General features: G+C 41.4%; 1 protein-coding gene across 1 annotated transcript; it reads left to right on the forward strand.

Moving 5' to 3' along the window:
- Window positions 1-352: 352 nt before the first annotated feature.
- Window positions 353-2617, forward strand: LOC124309035 (uncharacterized). Its single transcript, XM_046772252.1, has one exon. It carries the CDS (start codon window positions 353-355, stop codon window positions 2615-2617), a length of 2265 nt encoding a protein of 754 aa, XP_046628208.1.
- Window positions 2618-18897: the final 16280 nt, after the last annotated feature.

Here is an 18897-nt window from a genome sequence, read left to right on the forward strand (position 1 = left end):
GCAGACGCGTGTTCCGCGGTAACGGTTGTCTGGAGTACCACCGCAGGATCGGCTCCTTCGGTCCGCGTCGCTCCGTTTGTGCAACGCTGCGTATATACCGGAATTGCGAGCGATTCGTAAATCTTTCGTGGAGGGCACACGTTTGTGAAACTCGTTTTTGCGTCACGTGCCGGTGCAACAGACCGTACAATCACTACTGCTTCATGACGCCACTGAAAGACGCGACAAGACCGAAACGTTACATTTTTATTTTTTATGATTTCGAAACGCAGCAATGCGAGACGGTCGACGGTGACGCGACGACAAACATATATGTGCCGAACTTGTGCGTAGCGCAACAAGTGTGTACGCAATGTATCCACGATCCCGATATATCGACGACTGTTCCGCTTGCGGGCTCGTACGTGAGTTCGTTTTCAGGAGGGAACCGGTGAAGGAGTTGGTAGACTTTGCTACTTGGGCCGTTCAGGACTTTGCTCGCATCGTATGCTTTGCGCACAATGCAAAAGGTTTTGACGCACAATTCATACTGCGGCATATGGTTGAGCGGGTTGGAAACCCGCCGCAGGTCATCCTAAGCGGCAGTAAGATCATTATGCTCGAAACGGGTCACACCCGATTTCTGGATTCCTTAGCATATATGCCTATGGCATTATCGGTGCTACCGAAGGCTTTTGGACTACCGACTACTTCCGTGAAAGGTGTATTCCCCCACCTTTTCAATACCCCTGAAAACGTGGGTTACGTGGGACCGCTCACCGCAGCGAAGTTTTACTCTCCGGATACCATGAGTAGCGATGCGCGAGCAGAGTTTCACTTATGGTACGACGAAGCTGTAGCGAACGACCATCTGTTCGACTTTGACGCGGAATTGTTGTCGTACTGTCGGTCGGACGTGGACCTGCGACGTGCGTGCGTAGCATTTAGGGACATATTTCTGGAGTGCGGCAGAGTGTGTCCCTTTACCGAGAGCACGACAATTGCCTCGGCTTGTTTGGTACTGTTCCGTAAAAATTTTTTACAACCGGAGCGAATAGGTATCCTGCCACCGGGCGGCTATTGTCTTGCCGATGCCCAGTATCGTAAGGCTCAGGAGTGGTTGGCCGTGAAAGAGCGCGAGCTGGGTATTGACATCAGCCATGCCGGAAACGGACGTGAGTTTCGGATTCCAGAGACGGGTCGCAAGGTGGACGGATACCATGTCGCGGGCGACGGTACCCGACACGTCTACGGGTTTCACGGTTGTTTCTGGCGCGGCTGTCGAAAATGTTTACGAATCAACCGCGATAGATGTAGCGTCAACGGCGAGACGTTGGACAGGCGTTACGAGGAAACTCGTGCAAAGATCAGCCGTATGCGCGAATTGGGTTGCCGCGTAACGGAACAGTGGGAATGCGTGTTTGATCGGAGCTTGAGGGAGAACGAGGAGATGAGGGAGTACGTGGCAACACACCCGCTGATCGCTGGCACTGCCACGAGCGAAGCACTCAATCCGCGTGATGCGTTCTACGGTGGTCGAACGGGGAACGCTTCCCGATACTACGAGGTGAAAACAGATGCAACGGGCAACGCGTACGAGGAAATACGATACGTCGATGTTTGCTCGTTGTATCCGTTCATCTGTAAGAATGGAAGGTTCCCTGTTGGCCAACCGACGGTCTACGTTGGAGAGGAGTGTAAGCTCTTGACACGGTCAAGTGGTTGCGACATCACGCGAGTTAAGGGGCTCATCAAGTGCCGAGTTTTACCGCCTCGCAATCTTTATCACCCTGTTTTGCCGGTGCGCATGCATCGTAAACTCATGGTTGCCTCGTGCCGCTCATGTTGTCAGAGTTTGAACCAGGACGAGTGTAGACATGATGACGAGGCTGCGCGAGAATTCGAGGGCACGTGGGTGTCGATCGAATTAAAAAAAGCCGTGGAAATGGGATACAAGATCAGGAGCATACGCGAGATCTGGTCGTATACGGTGACATCGTTTGACCCGACTACTCGTCAAGGTGGGCATTTCGCCGGCTATATCGACACCTTCCTCAAGATTAAGCAAGAGGCAAGCGGCTGGCCTGCTGAATGCGAGGACGAGCCGGCTCGAATGCGCTACCTTGATGAGTACGAGCGGGTCGAGGGTATACAGCTAGATGGCGACCATATTGCTAAGAATCCCAGCATGCGATCAGTTTCCAAATTATGCTTAAATTCGTTTTGGGGCAAGTTCGGGCAACGCGAGAATCTGGTAAAAACAGAGGTTATAAAGACGCGTCAGCAGCTGCTCGAGCTTTTGACCAACCCTGAAGTCGAGGTGTCCGGTTTGCTGCCCGTGACCGCCGAAGTGTTGTACGTGCGTTGGTCACACGCGCAACACAGCGTTGAACCGTCAGCGCTGGCAAACGTCGTGATTGCCTCGTACACCACTGCCCAGGCTCGGCTGAAGCTCTTCTCGTTCCTTGAGATGCTCGATCGGCGCGTGCTCTATTACGACACCGATTCAGTAATTTATACCCGAAACCTCCGCAGGCTAAACGAGTATGAACCTCCCACAGGCAACTTTCTTGGCGACCTGACGGACGAGTTGGCGTCTTACGGCCGTGGGAGTGTTATACGCGCTTTCGTCTCGTGAGGGCCAAAATTCTATGCTTTCATCATTAAACATCCGAATGGTGAAGAGGTGGAAATTTGCAAGGTGAAAGGCATATCACTGAATCACACAATGAGCTCGAAAATCAACTTCGAGGCCATCGACCGGATGGTGGTAGAAGCCGCTGCACCCATTGCCTTGGAGTATCGCGCGATTCGTCGAACGGAACTGCACGCAGCCGTGACGCGCTTCGAGCGCAAAACGTGTAAGCCGGTGTACGTGAAAAGGCGTTGTTGCGTCACGAGTTTTGATACGCTGCCCTACGATTACCGCACTGGATGATGACGAAGAACCCGGACTTCGAGCAGTTGCACACCACAGCCTCCGTCTTCTCACCCTGCGGTAGTACAGACACCCGGACGGCAAACCACGCGTGCGTTTGAGCGACAGATAGATAGACAGACAAACAAATAGACGGACAGACAGAGGACACCGAAGGGATTCTTACCCCAACCGTCTGTTATTCCAACCGGCGAGACGCCAGGCCAACCCATCAGATACTCTCTTGTATGTGTCCCGCCAAACTGTATAAAGGTTAGTACCACGCTTAAACCCTACGCATGAAAAATTGTGAAAAAATCTCGCATTGCTCGTAAAAATTCATCTCGTAAACCGTGGCGGGGCGCGCTGTTTTCAAGCTGATATCACTGCGCGCACGCGTACGAATAAGCTCATGGCGTACGCGCCTCACGCACAATTAGTTCAACTGCGATGAGCTCGTACCTGCGCGGTTACGCTTCCGCGTGCGCTTGAATAAGCTCATGGTCAGCGCACGAAGGGAGCGCCGCCGCCGCCGCTACCGCCGCGGCCGCGAGTAAGCTAACGTAGTAAAAGAACGTGTTTTCAATTGTTTCAATTTTTCATAGATCCCGCATCATCCCTGGATTATTCTTCTTCTTCTTCTTCTTCTTCTTCTTCGATGACGGACACACGTTGGAAACATCCGTTTTCAACCATTGTAGCCGGGCCATCAGGATGCGGTGAATCAAATTTCGTCAAGAACTTGTTGCGTCATGGAACGTCAATGTGCGACACAAGATTTAGTCGTGTGATATGGTACTTTGACGAATGGCAGCCATTGTACGACGGGGACAAGAGTATAGAGTACCGCGAGGGGTTACCGCAACACGCCAATTACGAGTGTGACAAAAAACCGAAACTTTTGGTAATCGACGATCTGATGCGAGAGGCTTCAAACAATGTCGTCGTTGATCCATTTTACCAAGATCTGTCATCATAAGAACCTCAGCGTTTCCTACATAACACAAAATCTCTTTTACAAGGACCACGGTCAACGAGATATTTCCCTCAACGCAAACTACATAGTCTTCTTCAAAAATCCACGGGATCGTGCCCAAATTCAACATCTTAACAGACAGGTGTATCCCGAAGATCCGAGGTTTGTTCAAGAGGCCTATCACTACGCTACCGCAGCGCCACACGGATACCTGCTTTTCGACCTGAAGCAATCCACTCCGGAGAATTGTCGTTTCCGATCAAACATCTTCCGTTCGGACGATAATCACTATGTCTACGTTCCGCGAAAGGATGTAAAGGTCACCAATGCGCACCGGGTTCCAATCGTTCAGCTGTGATGCCTCGAATACGCCGTACCGCGTCCGGTCGCAGAGCTCGTGCCGATTTCACCAAAGCAAACGCAGTAGCGCTGCACGCTCTGCAGAAATTGAACCCGTCGCAGAGATCGGCATTGCTACGCACGGCCGACAATTCGTTGGGAAAGACTATTCGTGAGTGTGCATTGAACACCTCGGAGGGTAACGTAGCACTGTCCAGAATTCAGAAAAGTCGTCTGGCACGTCATAAACAGACATTACGGCGGTTGGCCAGCAACCGGGGTACCTGGAAATCCACAAAACGTTTTCTTGTTCAACGTGGGAACGGAGTTCTCACCCTCTTGCTCGTTCCGTTACTCGGGACTTTAGCTTCCAGCCTCTTCTCCAAGTAGCAAAATGGAACGTACAAAGAAGATGGTTTTAATTCCTGTGGATATAAAAGAGGGAGTGTGGTTTTATGCAATTAATATTAAAATAGTTTATTAGAGAATAATAACTATTTACATAATGAACAGTGCGGCATGTCCTATTAACAAGGAGTCCAGGAGTAGAGAGGGTTAGATTGAATCTTCGCGCGTACGGTCCCGCGCGAGCTCGTCTCGCTACGCAAAACTATCGCTGGCCAATAGATGGCTCGCCAAGTTTCATTCTGGCCATTAATCAAGATTATGAATTGGTCTATATATCACAAAACGCCTCCTTAAATTTATAATCTTGATTCTAACATAATTAGCATTACTTTGTAACTTTTAAATCACTCTGAGTTCTTCTCGATTCTTTATAAATTTTATCTTATCTAGACTCTTAGTTAGCATATCCGCTATATTTGAATTTGATTCTATTTTTACAATGTCAATTACTCCATTTTCATAATTTTCATTTATATAATGATATTGCACCTCGATGTGCTTCGAGTTTTTTGTAAAATTTCCAAACTTTGCTATCGCGATTGCGCCTGAATATATTTTTATCGGTTTATCAAACTTGACATTAAACATTTCGCTTAACAAATTTCTAACGAACAATATTTCTGTTGTTGCTTCTGACATAGCAGTATATTCTGCAAAAGTTGAACATTTTGTTACTGTACTCTGTTTATGAGTTTTCCAGAAAATCAAGTTTCCATATAATCTTATTACAAAACCCGTTGTAGATTTTCTATCTACATTATCTCCTGCGTAATCAGAATCTACCATGCAATCTAATATTTCACAATTTATATTATTGTAATATGTTAGTTTTAAACCTTTGGTCTTATACAAATACTTTAGAATTCTCATTGCATATTTGAAATGTGTTTGGTCGAAACAACTTTGATATCAACTCAAACAGTTTACACTGAAAGCTATATCTGGCCTTGTGCCTGTGCTGATATACAATAATTTGCCGATTAAATTTCTATATTTTATATTTTCATTGATTACATTTGCTTGTTCTAATTTAAGATTTGTCTCCATTGGAGTATCGTATAACTTAGAATTTTCTAAATTGTATTTTATAGCCAATGATTCAATATATGTTTCGTGACTTAAAGTCATTTTACCCTTATCTTTGTTATAATCAATATTTATTCCGATATAATTTTTAATCTTTCCTAAATCTTTCATTATAAATTGTTCCATTAGACTTGTAATTACTCGTTTTTTTTGTGAAAATAAAAGAAAAAAAAAGACGTGAATTCGATGGACAGGCTTACAAGACAATATTAAGAGAACGATAATAAATACGAGTTTGACTCTCTGTTGAATAAATTAAAGATAAATAACATATAAATGAAATATAAATAAAATATATGTAAAATAGTCGACAAAATTGTAAAGATAAAATAGTATAGATAAAATAGTTCGAATAAACAGATTGATAAATGGTAAAAACAAAAGCGTACACATAAAAACAAAGATTAAAAGTTATTCATTCACACATCCAAACATTGACACAATTTAAAAATACGCCTTCAATACACAAGACGTTAAAATTAACTGGTCCCTTGTCTTTGTCGTCGAATACCGTTGCACCAGATGAATCACTTGCCAATCCAGGTATTATACTCTTCTCCACTCTCGTTTGATGGATGCTTAGAAATCTTGTGTTCACCTTCAGGTTGCGTCGTTTATTCACGTTGAGATGGGAGATGAGAGCAGCATGGATCGTTACGACATCGAAAATTCAGTGAACTGGTACTGTGTATTTGGAACTTTGGAAAATCTTAAAATTGACTTGGTTTTCGACTTCTGCGGAGTATTATGATTGTCGGGCCGTACGGGTTGGTGTCTTTCCGCAGAGTCTTCAAAACCTTCAACCGTTTCTCCCGCCTGACGCCTGGATCGGGATGGCTGTGTCCTGCAAAACTTCGCGGGCATTTCGAATTTAGAATATCGTTACATTTACCCCCCTTTTTTCATGAGATGGGTTATCACTCGTGAAAAAACACTCACTTTCGTCACAATTATTCTTACAAACTAGGCCATTCACACTGCATACAACATACCATAAAATTATTTACAAATTTCTTAATCTATATCCATCCTAGATTTCGTCAGGTTCTCTTACATCTAAATCTCCTGCAGCAATGAGGGAACAATCAAACAGTACGTTGGTTCGCATCTACCTGATTGTAGAACAATTCGTCATTTGTTAGGTGGATTGATAATATCGACGTAACATAGTTCGATTGTATGTACCCTTCACCTTATTTTCATCGTCAGTGTCAACGAGAATATACGCATTCACACCTACAATTTTTGATATCTTATAAGGACCTTGAAAAAGATGGAAAAACTTCTGCGTAACTTTATCGATTGCACTAGATTGCATGGGAACTCTAATAAGTACTAAGTCATTGATTTTAAGTTCCACTTTCGATTTATTTTTCTGTTGTGAACGACGTCTATGAAAATTTTTGACTAATCTTTCTTCAGCTAATTCTAATTGTAAATTTGCGTTAGTTGGTTGTGAATCAGGAAATTTAATCAATTGCTGGATCTTGTCGGTATGGCTCTTATTATACTGGAGTTGATATGGGGTAAATCCGGTACTTTGGTGAATTGTCACATTTAAAATTCTTTCAATCGTCGGTATATATTTTGCCCATTTAGTGTGTTGTTCTGCACAATAGATTCTAAAAAAATTTCCAAGTTCACGCATAACTCGTTCGGTAGGATTCGACTGAGGATGTCGTATCGACGAATAACAAACTTTGATATTTAGTTGATCCAATCCATTCTTCCACTTGCCAGATGTAAATTGTGTTCCGTTGTCCGAGAGTATACGGTTTGGTTTTCCAAACTTGGGAATATTGTCCCGTCTCCTCGCGACGTTGGTACGATACCTGACGAGGGTGTAAGTCTCGTCACCCTATTGGTGGAGAAAGGGGATGCCACGCCAAACGGGAACCCGCGCGCCAACTTAATATTGCGCGGTGCTTTATTTTGAAAAACTTAACGCTTTATTCACGTGTATGGTTGTTACACCGAAGTTTAGAAGGATGAAGAAGTTAATAAGTCAAATAGTCGATGTGACGTTAAAGAAGTTACTAAGTCAAATCTTGGATGTGATGTTACTCGTTCTGTGGTTGTTGCTAGACTGACTTCCGTGATTGACAATTTCGAGATCCTTAGAGAAGAAGGCGTTGACGCTCACTTCATGATTCGAATAGCATGAGACCGATGATTGGTCAAGCGGACCGGAAACCCCAAGAAAGAAGTCCAGAGATCGCCAATCACGGAAGAGTGGTAATTTAAATTGCCAGATGGCAAATCTGGCGAACATGCCAAGAACATAAAAAATGTGCGTAGATGCACTCTATAATAAAACTATATTGCTGACAGCTGGCACGCAGACTAAAAAGTGGAAGTTGTTGGATGAGGGTGCCAGCTTATCAGACGAAGGTTTTATGGCCTTCGTTTATGGCGATCAGGTACGAAAGCATGTTTCGCATCTGACCGTCCATCGGGTGAACATTTGGATATAAACAGAAATCATTGAAAGACCTTACAAACTATATTATGCTAACTATAGTCTATTTAGCCTAAATGCTGCTTGGTACGCAACAAATATAGCAATCAACAATTTTCTTTAGGCTCATTTGTGCAGTGGCTTTTTTCATAGGATATAATGTGACATATTTTGAAAAAGCATCAAGGGCAACTAAAATATATTGTACTCCACCAATTGATCGGGGTAAGGGACCATAAAAATCAACAGTAACCAAATCTCCAGGTTTATCGGATTTTACAAATTGATATTCCCCTTCCATAGCAAAGTTCAAATGTTTTGCACGCTAACACAAATCACAAGTCGTCACGAATTTTTTTACCTCTCTTGCCATCTTTTTCCAATAATAAAATTCTTTTAAATAATAAAGCGTCTTATATAGACCAATGTGTCCTAATTTATTATGTACCAAGCTAATCAATTCTTTGGTCAAAATATAAGGAATGCAGATTCTCCATTTGGTATTATTCTTATTGCTAATAAACAACACGTCATTATAAATTTCATAAGCAGTATTAGCGTTATTTTGATTGCTCGAGTTAAACTTATTTTTTAAAAATGGATCCTCCCGCTGTAATTTTCCAATTTGTCTAAACTGCTTTGGTAATCCAATATCTATCGTTACTGATTGTATTAGTGGATTTAATGACTGGTCATTATTCAAAAGTTCTGGGGATAAAAACAAAGTTAACACTGCGATTATCTTGTCATTAGATGTCTCTTCATAAAATTTACAATCTGGGTTACGACTAAAGAAATCTGCGACTATATTGTCCTTTCCTTTGCAATATTTCACCTTAAAACAATATTGTTGAAGTAAGAGACTCCATCTAATCAATCTGGCATTTAGAAAAGGTGTTTGCTTCAAAAATGTGAGTCCTTTATGATCAGTTATTATTTTAAATTCTCGACCAATTAGATAATATCTAAATTTAATAACTGAATAAACGATAGCTAGTAATTCTTTTTCGGTAGTAGTATAGTGGATTTCACAACTAGATAAACATCTGCTAACCAAACCTATCAAATCTTGTTCATCGCGATCATTTGTTTGGTAAAGAATGCCTGAAATTCCTTTATCGCTGGCCTCGGTTTGTAGTTTTATTGGATTATTAGGATTAAAATGTTTTAGGATCACGGTGTTGATAAAATTATTTTTAACTTCAGTATAATAGTCCGGGAGTTAACGACAGAAATTTCCGGGTCATTTCCGCAAGCTTCATTTTTTTTGTATGAGTTATGTTTGTAACGTATAATAATAATCTGAACGTCTGCCGGCGCACCCCCGCGACAGGGGGTTACAGGAGGGTTACAATTGCAGCAAAAAATCGACAAAAAAAATTTATAGCCGCATACGCGAAACTGATTTTACGTATCAGTTGAAACATAAGAAGCTTAGAAATTATCGTCTGCCACCTAAATTCCGCAACAAAATTCGCCTGCCACCCACGCAAGTAAGCGCAAAAAAAATAGTAAAAAAATTTATGCCCGCAAGGATGAAATTGATTGAAATGCTTCTTTTCATATCAGCAAACACAAAAATAATAGTCTGCCACTAATAAGATACCGCGAAGGTCGTCTGCCAAGCGTATGAAGTTGCGTTCGGCATGCAGCGCGCGAGCACCGCGGCCGAAACCGCGGCTACGACGCTGCATCTTTATCGGCTGGAAAGACGATCATTATTATAAATTATTGAACGGCTATCATGAAGTTGTTTTTTTTTTATGTTATATGTATACAAATGTTTGTTCAGTGAATTAATTTAAAGTCTGGTAGAGACCTTTTAGTTTAAAAATTAAAAATATATTGATTTGATAAAATGCTTTAAGATAAAAATTAGATATTACTGTTTTACAATGACATTCGGAGATAATTATTTATTGATTTTTATTCTATTATGTACAAGAGTCTATATTTATTATGTACACGTATAATGATGCTGATCTTGTTTAACAGCCGTAATTTTATAACCATTCATCCATATCACATTGGTCGATAGAATCATCCGTTTCATCCAATATTATATCGGAATCCTCAATATCAGAGTTATTGATTTCAGGATCGTCTTCTTCATCTGACTGACCTTGGTCTTGCTCTGTATTCGTTTCTTTATCTGTATATATAATAATTTATTAATGGCTATATAATTATTTTTATATAAATTTTTATGTTTTTGTATAATACCTTGATCACTCATTTCTTCGGCAACAGTTTTTATGGCATCTTCCGATCCGCACACATGCAAAGTTTGCCAGTGACCTTTATGAGATTTGCGCGCTTTATCACAAAAAATACGTCGTTTACTTGCATTTAAATCCTCCGGCGTTGTTTGTAGGGATTTGTTGGGATTCTGCTCTTCTTGTACAATGCTACTAGCGACAGCTTCATCTGATTTTGAGGCATGCTCCTCAACACTCTGGATATTTATATGCCTATCCAAATCACAGCTCTGTGCTACATCTGCGACAGCACAGCTCTCATGTGAATCCATATTTAAACTGCAAAATAAAAAAATATTCGCAATATCAAAATTTGTATTTGTATGTGTACGAATGCAAGCATGAATGTACGATTCATCGAAAGAACGCGCACGGAAAGTATAAAAGTGGAGAACATGAGCGCGCAGGTATACAAGAAGCGCACAGGTATACAAGGAGCGCGCAGGTATATATACAAGGGATGAGAACGAGAAAGTTGGAGAGAGAGAGAGAGTAAGGGAGTGTGGGAGGCAGGGTCCGCAGGGAGGAGAGAGAGTGTGTGACAGAGGGGAAGCAGAAGGAATTTTCCGCTCTGTTAGGATGCGGTCCTGCGTGGCCAAGGCATACTGTTTGTATTTATCATACTTACATTGGTGTTGATGTTGATGATTGTGCAGAGTTATCGTCATGAAAACTTTCTTTTTCCACATCAAGACTGCAAAATAATATTTGCAATATAAAAATTTTTGTAATAAGTCTGAAACGAGTATAGCAATATCTATTGCATATTTTAAATAATAAACTGCTTGTGAGCATTTAAAATGATATTTCAATACAAAATTACTGTTTTTAAAAAGAATAACAATTTTAGTATTTCATAACGCGTTATATTAATAAAATCAAGCAGTAATAAAATTAATTGAATTTTTTTTAAAGAATAAAACGAATTTCAAGCAAAAAAGATTATAAAATTTGTAGACAAACTTGTAGCTTTCAATTGAGTAGATTAATCACTAAAGTTTTATCACGCTTACTTTGCTTTTGACGTTGATGGCCCTGCACTGCTGTCATCATAAACACTTTCCTCTTCTACATGTACACTGAAACATAATATTTGCAGTATTATACGTAAGAATTATATTGTGGGAATGAGAGTGTGTATAAATCAGAATATGCGCGTGTGTATAATGTGTGTATGTGTGAGAGACAGAAAAAAGCATTGCGTAAACTTACTTTGATGTTGATTTTGATGGTTTCTCTTTTGCTGGAACAACTTGATATTTTTTTGACACTGCTGTAAACTTTGAATAACAACTTGAGTGGTATCTCTGATAATCATTTACTTCTTGAGGTATAATAATGCTATTTAAATCTAAATTGTTTGCCTTGCGAATTGAAAGAATATGTGCACTTTTATCCAAAGTATTAATGACGAATGGTTGCAATTTTCCTGTTGCTTTTCGACAAAAAACGCAGTATGGCTTGACTTCAGACATTTTGAAATTTCACATTTGCACGCACTTCTTTTCACGAGACTTTTCATGGAGACTACAAGAACGCTACTGACTACTCGCACAGTAGTCGAGGAAATAAAGCAATGGACTGTCGATTTTTTGAGCAGTAAGACGGATTTTAATGCGGTTTTTTGCATTCGCTTCGTGAGAGCGCCTACAAACTTTGTGAACTAAATTGATTAATTAATTTTTTGAAAATGCATTATGGCATTAATAATATGCATTTTGCAAGTGCACTTCCAAGAGACACTAAATAAAAAATTTACTACTCGGGGGTTTTTGGGGTCGCTGAACACGAATATCGCCACGGCAACCGTCTCCGAGGTACCTGGTGCCCAGGGTGGACAGTATCAACGTCTTCTCCTAGAGTTTTGGCGGAAATTGTGATCGAATTTGTGATTGAATTAAGAACAATATACTTTAATTGAGGTAAAAATGATAATACTCAAGATAATTCCAGAAAAAGACGTTGAAACGTTCACCCTGGGCACCGCGTACCTCGGAGACGGTTGCCGTATCGATATTCGTATTCAGTGACCCCAAAAACCCCCGAGCAACGAGTTTCGACAAATTCGATCACAATTTTCGCCAAAACTCTAGGAGAAGACGTTGATACTGTCCACCCTGGGCACCAGGTACCTCGGAGACGGTTGCCGTGGCGATATTCGTGTTCAGCGACCCCAAAAACCCCCGAGTAGCAAATTTTTTATTTAGTGTCTCTTGGAAGTGCACTTGCAAAATGCATATTATTAATGCCATAATGCATTTTCAAAAAATTAATTAATCAATTTAGTTCACAAAGTTTGTAGGCGCTCTTACGAATCGAATGCAAAAAACCGCATTAAAATCCGTCTTACTGCTCAAAAAATCGACAGTTAGACCGTTTTTAGTGCTTTATTTCCTCGACTACAGACGCTACACGCACCGAAGCCAACGGTCCCTTTTTCAAAATTTAGGTGGGGATCATATTTTGCGTAGAAATTTACCTGGGCATCTGAAATGGCAACAGCTGCGAGCAAGGGGGCACACACAAGGAAAGAAAGATACCGTTATATTTGAGGGCTGCGCACGAGTATATTTCAGCAGGTATAAATAGTCCCAATTTTATGGCCACCTTTCGCCTACGGAACTATTTGTTTCACGGCCAACGAGCTTGCCCAGAGATGAGTAGAGAGGTGTAATAAAAGAGATTTATATTGCTTAGTTTATAATGTTAAACATTTTTGCGAATTTCATCACTATATTTAAGCCTCCATTTTCACGGAAAAGATCTAGCGTAACTATCCACGAGAATTTATTAAATTAATTATATTAAACAAATGTATAATATAAAAAAACAACTTCATGATAGCCGTTGAACAATTTATAACAACGATCGTCTTTCAGGCCGATAAAGATTCAGCGTCGTAGCCGCGGTCTCGGCCGTGGTGCTCGCGCGCTGCATGCCGAACGCAACTTCATACGCTTGGCAGACGACCTTCGCGGTATCTTATTAGTGGCAGACTATTATTTTTGTGTTTGCTGATATAAAAAGAAGCATTTTAATCAATTTCATCCTTGCGGGCATAAATTTTTTTACTATTTTTTTTGCGCTTACTTGCGTGGGTGGCAGGCGAATTTTGTTGCGGAATTTAGGTGGCAGACGATAATTTCTAAGCTTCTTATGTTTCAACTGATACGTAAAATCAGTTTCGCGTATGCGGCTATAAATTTTTTTTGTCGATTTTTTGCTGCAATTGTAACCCTCCTGTAACCCCCTGTCGCGGGGGTGCGCTGGCAGACGTTCAGATTAATATTATACGTTACAAATATAACTCATACAAAAAAAATGAAGCTTGCGGAAATGGTGCAATGAAATCTGTCGTTAACTCCCGGACTATTCGGTGATTCTTGTGAGCGTCTGAATTACCTGTCAGCTAAAGCAAGTTCTCCCGAATCGCTTGTATTTTCTCAAAGTGTGTGAATGAGATCCCGATTCAACCAACAACGTGATTTATTCAAAACCTGGAAAAAGTATAAGTAAGATGTACGTGAATTTCGAATTATCAGATACAAGTACATGTAGTAACCCGGTTGAGTGTTGATGTATGGCTAAACGTGAATTTAAAGTAAGCAATTCATTTTCAGCAGTAGACAATTATTCACAGGTGATGCGTTTATTTCGATTGGGGAAATTTATCGAGCATTAGCTGATAAAGTAAATTATAATTTTTTACCAAATTAACCGGCTTGATCAGTTAACCGTGTTCCAATTAGCCAGGTTAACTGTTTTAACCAGTTAAAGCAGCCAAATTGTACATCATCAGCTTTTACACCTTATCAATTAGATTGTACCAAAAAAGTTCCGAGTGAATTTGAGTGAGTGTAAATTCATCGACCATCAACGTTATGAGTTTATTCGGAATAAGTTTTTGCGACTGAAATTGATATCTGAGCGTCTGAAACATAAGAAATAACCTTTTGATTTCAACTCAAGATTATTTGTACGATACTCTAGGATTCGATTTACACATCATTATTGTGAGTGAGAAGATTAAAACACTATGGACTTTCCTTGCCCGTAATCACCAGCTTCCATAAAAGGGGAGGTGGCCACTTTGCATAATTCACGATTTCTCCGCCTCTATTATTGTGTCGGTGAGCGATTTCAAGTCATTATTTAAAGTATCAAGAAGTAGAGCCTTCGCCTAGGAGATAACTGTTTGGAAAAATGTTACACAAACACCGATGTCGACCAAGATTCGATACATTTTATTCAAGCCTAATCGGTACGTTGTTATATCTTGCTGGATTTTTAAAAAGCTATCAATATGCCGAATATAGATCGTTGACCTTCACCAACGAATTCAAATCTTCACAATCTTTGGTATTCACCAACGAATTAAAATCTTCATAATATTCTCGATGGTCAGAAACATCAATTCATGTATCAATATACCCTGAAAATGGTGCGTTTTGATCAAGGGATCGAATCTGGCAATTTTATCTTGCCAAATCTCAAACACAAGTTTCGGACCTAGAAGTTCAGTTCATTGTGGATATATATTCGATTCATTTACTACACAAGTAGTGTATATATGAGAGTTCTAATCCAAAGATGGCGGCGCTCCCCCCTAGCCCCCCCCCCCCCCGCGACTCACGGCGCACCCTCTCTCACCCCCCCCCCCCCCTGCCCGCCGGTCATTTTCGGCGGCTATTTCCATAGGGTTTGACACACACACCCACACACACACACACACACACACACCCACACACACACACACACACCCACACACACACACACACACACACACACACGCGCGCGCGCAAAATAATTCCTGTGGAGACTTGTTTGGCGCCGGAAAGCCACACATAAATCGGATAGGGTAAAAACCCGCTAGATCTATTGAAAAAATTCCAGGAAATTGCTCTTTGAGATGGTGCCGACAATGCACTTAAACCAATCTGGGATAGTGGGGGAGTGGTCCCCATAAAAATTCCTCGCACAATATGCGTGTCGAGACTTGTCCAATGGAAAAATTGTAGTGGGGGTGGGTGGTATATAAAGCGTACGTCTATCGTTATCGTCACTCTGTTCTCATCGTATTCTCATTGTGAACTGTTCTCGCTCGTGAAATAACCTCGAAACGCGATGGATCTAGCAAAAGTTAACCACGTCAGCCGCCTGGAGAATCTGCCAACCAAGAAGATGTCGGAACTCGAAATTGGGGGAGTGTATGACGTCATCGGGTTACGACTGGTCAAAACAAAATTCGGGGTACGTGTTCTGGCGACAATCGATGGAGAATACGTCTTCTTACCACCGAGAATCGCAAGAGTTCTACAAGAAGATTCCAGTCAGCTGACTGAAATGTGTAGCATGGCCGGAGAAAATCGTCTGCAAATGAAATACCTTGGTGGAGAATTCAACAAGTTCGAATTTTCATGCAGTTATGCGCCTTAAATGAACTATGCGATCCCCCTCTACTTCCACAAAATTCATCCACGAGGGGGTAAAAGCGGGTGTGCTGGAGATGGAATAGTCAGTCTTCCACATACAATCCGTCAGTATATAATCGAGCGCAACATTCCCACTCCTCAACATGGCGATGATCCTAGACGTGCAATGTTTTATCGGTCATAACATGAAGTTTGTACCCAAGGAAGTCGCAGTCGTAAATGTAAACGGGTCGGGTCTGGATTACATCATTTTCAAGCCGCCCTATGATTTGGCAAGCCTACCACTTGAATGTAGAGCTACCAATGTATGGTTGACGCACAATCACCACGGAATATCATGGAATGCAGGCAACAAATCTCACGAGGATGTGACGAAGATTGTGAGAAAAATGGTTGAAAATGCGTGTTACGTATACGTCAAAGGGGCGGAGAAGAAAGCATGGCTGACGGAGATCGTCGATGGTACAACGAGGGTTATTAATATGGAAGATTTGCATATCATACCCCCTGAAATGGAAAAATTGAGGTATATGGAAGCGGCATCGTGGCACGACGCGAACCATGGATACTCTCCAGCGAATAACCTCCAGCAAGCAGCAGCGCCAGGCTCAATGTGGTATGATGACAACTCTGAATACATCCCGGCATACAATTGCGCCTTTGAAAATGTGCAGCGACTAAGGAGTTGGTATTCCAAGGAGTGTACCAGCTCCCTCGAGAAATCCTTCCGTCTGTACAAAGAATTGGACGGTTTAAGGGGAATGATGTCCGAGGATATAGCTTTTTTACCAAAAGAATTTATCTGCACGTTCGCATCAAACTCCATCAATGATGCGTGGGATAAACTACCAGAGAATATGAAAATGGACCACGCCATCGCAAGGTTCCGCAGATATAGCATACATTACACACCAGGACCCGATGGCGATATCGTGGATGGGCCGAATCCTCTAATTAAAGACTGTTTAGCTTGCAATCGCGTGTATAGATAATATGGACAATATTTACCAAAATAACAATAGAATTTATTACGATATATACAATTATATTCGCGTTTATATGTAGAATATTCGATAGAATTAATCTCAATTATGTCATAGCTTATACATAGAATTAAAAAAATTTACTATTCGATAAAATTATAATCTAGAAATAGCATACATTACAAATATATATCTTTATAACTTTTACCCATTCTCGTCATACAAAATGTAAATGTTATGAATTTTTACTTGTGAAAAATATATAATCAATAATTATGAATTTAGCGTGGTTTATTCCTCGAAATAATCCATAAAATCATTATCGCTATCCTGTTCATTAACATTATCATCATCGCTATTTTCGACATCTATAATTATTGCGATAGTTTCATTCGCCCATTTTTCTACAATTATTTGCATACATATATCACCGTAATTTATATAATATTGGCTGTTTGGTCTCACTCGAGCAGCTCGCGCATCTTCAACGAGATCCCGAAGCTCCTCCAACGAGAACTCGCGTGTTGCTTCGGAAAAGCCTATAATTATCTCTTCCTCAGCCTCCTCATCCTCGCCCCAATCAACGCTCGACCACTCGTCGTCATCATCACTCGAATGAGATGACATTTTTTTTCTTTCCAAAATGGATTCGCGATGAAAAATCTGTAAAAAGAGCAAGCCGAAATAGAAAAGTTGATGCTGCTGCACTCATCATTTATATGCATGATAAATCTCCAATTCAAAAAAGTTTCCACCTATTCAAAATGAGTGATACGGAGAAGGTGTGGAAGATACTAGAATTATATTTTAATTTCCATATTAATAACCCTCGTTGTACCATCGACGATCTCCGTCAGCCATGCTTTCTTCTCCGCCCCTTTGACGTATACGTAACACGCATTTTCAACCATTTTTCTCACAATCTTCGTCACATCCTCGTGAGATTTGTTGCCTGCATTCCATGATATTCCGTGGTGATTGTGCGTCAACCATACATTGGTAGCTCTACATTCAAGTGGTAGGCTTGCCAAATCATAGGGCGGCTTGAAAATGATGTAATCCAGACCCGACCCGTTTACATTTACGACTGCGACTTCCTTGGGTACAAACTTCATGTTATGACCGATAAAACATTGCACGTCTAGGATCATCGCCATGTTGAGGAGTGGGAATGTTGCGCTCGATTATATACTGACGGATTGTATGTGGAAGACTGACTATTCCATCTCCAGCACACCCGCTTTTACCCCCTCGTGGATGAATTTTGTGGAAGTAGAGGGGGATCGCATAGTTCATTTAAGGCGCATAACTGCATGAAAATTCGAACTTGTTGAATTCTCCACCAAGGTATTTCATTTGCAGACGATTTTCTCCGGCCATGCTACACATTTCAGTCAGCTGACTGGAATCTTCTTGTAGAACTCTTGCGATTCTCGGTGGTAAGAAGACGTATTCTCCATCGATTGTCGCCAGAACACGTACCCCGAATTTTGTTTTGACCAGTCGTAACCCGATGACGTCATACACTCCCCCAATTTCGAGTTCCGACATCTTCTTGGTTGGCAGATTCTCCAGGCGGCTGACGTGGTTAACTTTTGCTAGATCCATCGCGTTTCGAGGTTATTTCACGAGCGAGAACAGTTCACAATGAGAATACGATGAGAACAGAGTGACGATAACGATAGACGTACGCTTTATATACCACCCACCCCCACTACAATTTTTCCATTGGACAAGTCTCGACACGCATATTGTGCGAGGAATTTTTATGGGGACCACTCCCCCACTATCCCAGATTGGTTTAAGTGCATTGTCGGCACCATCTCAAAGAGCAATTTCCTGGAATTTTTTCAATAGATCTAGCGGGTTTTTACCCTATCCGATTTATGTGTGGCTTTCCGGCGCCAAACAAGTCTCCACAGGAATTATTTTGCGCGCGCGCGCGCGCGCGCGCGTGTGTGTGTGTGTGTGTGTGTGTGTGTGTGTGTGGGTGTGTGTGTCAAACCCTATGGAAATAGCCGCCGAAAATGACCGGCGGGCAGGGGGGGGGGGTGAGAGAGG

This window comes from Neodiprion virginianus, chromosome 7 (genome assembly GCF_021901495.1).
Source record: "Neodiprion virginianus isolate iyNeoVirg1 chromosome 7, iyNeoVirg1.1, whole genome shotgun sequence".
Lineage (NCBI taxonomy): Eukaryota > Metazoa > Arthropoda > Insecta > Hymenoptera > Diprionidae > Neodiprion > Neodiprion virginianus.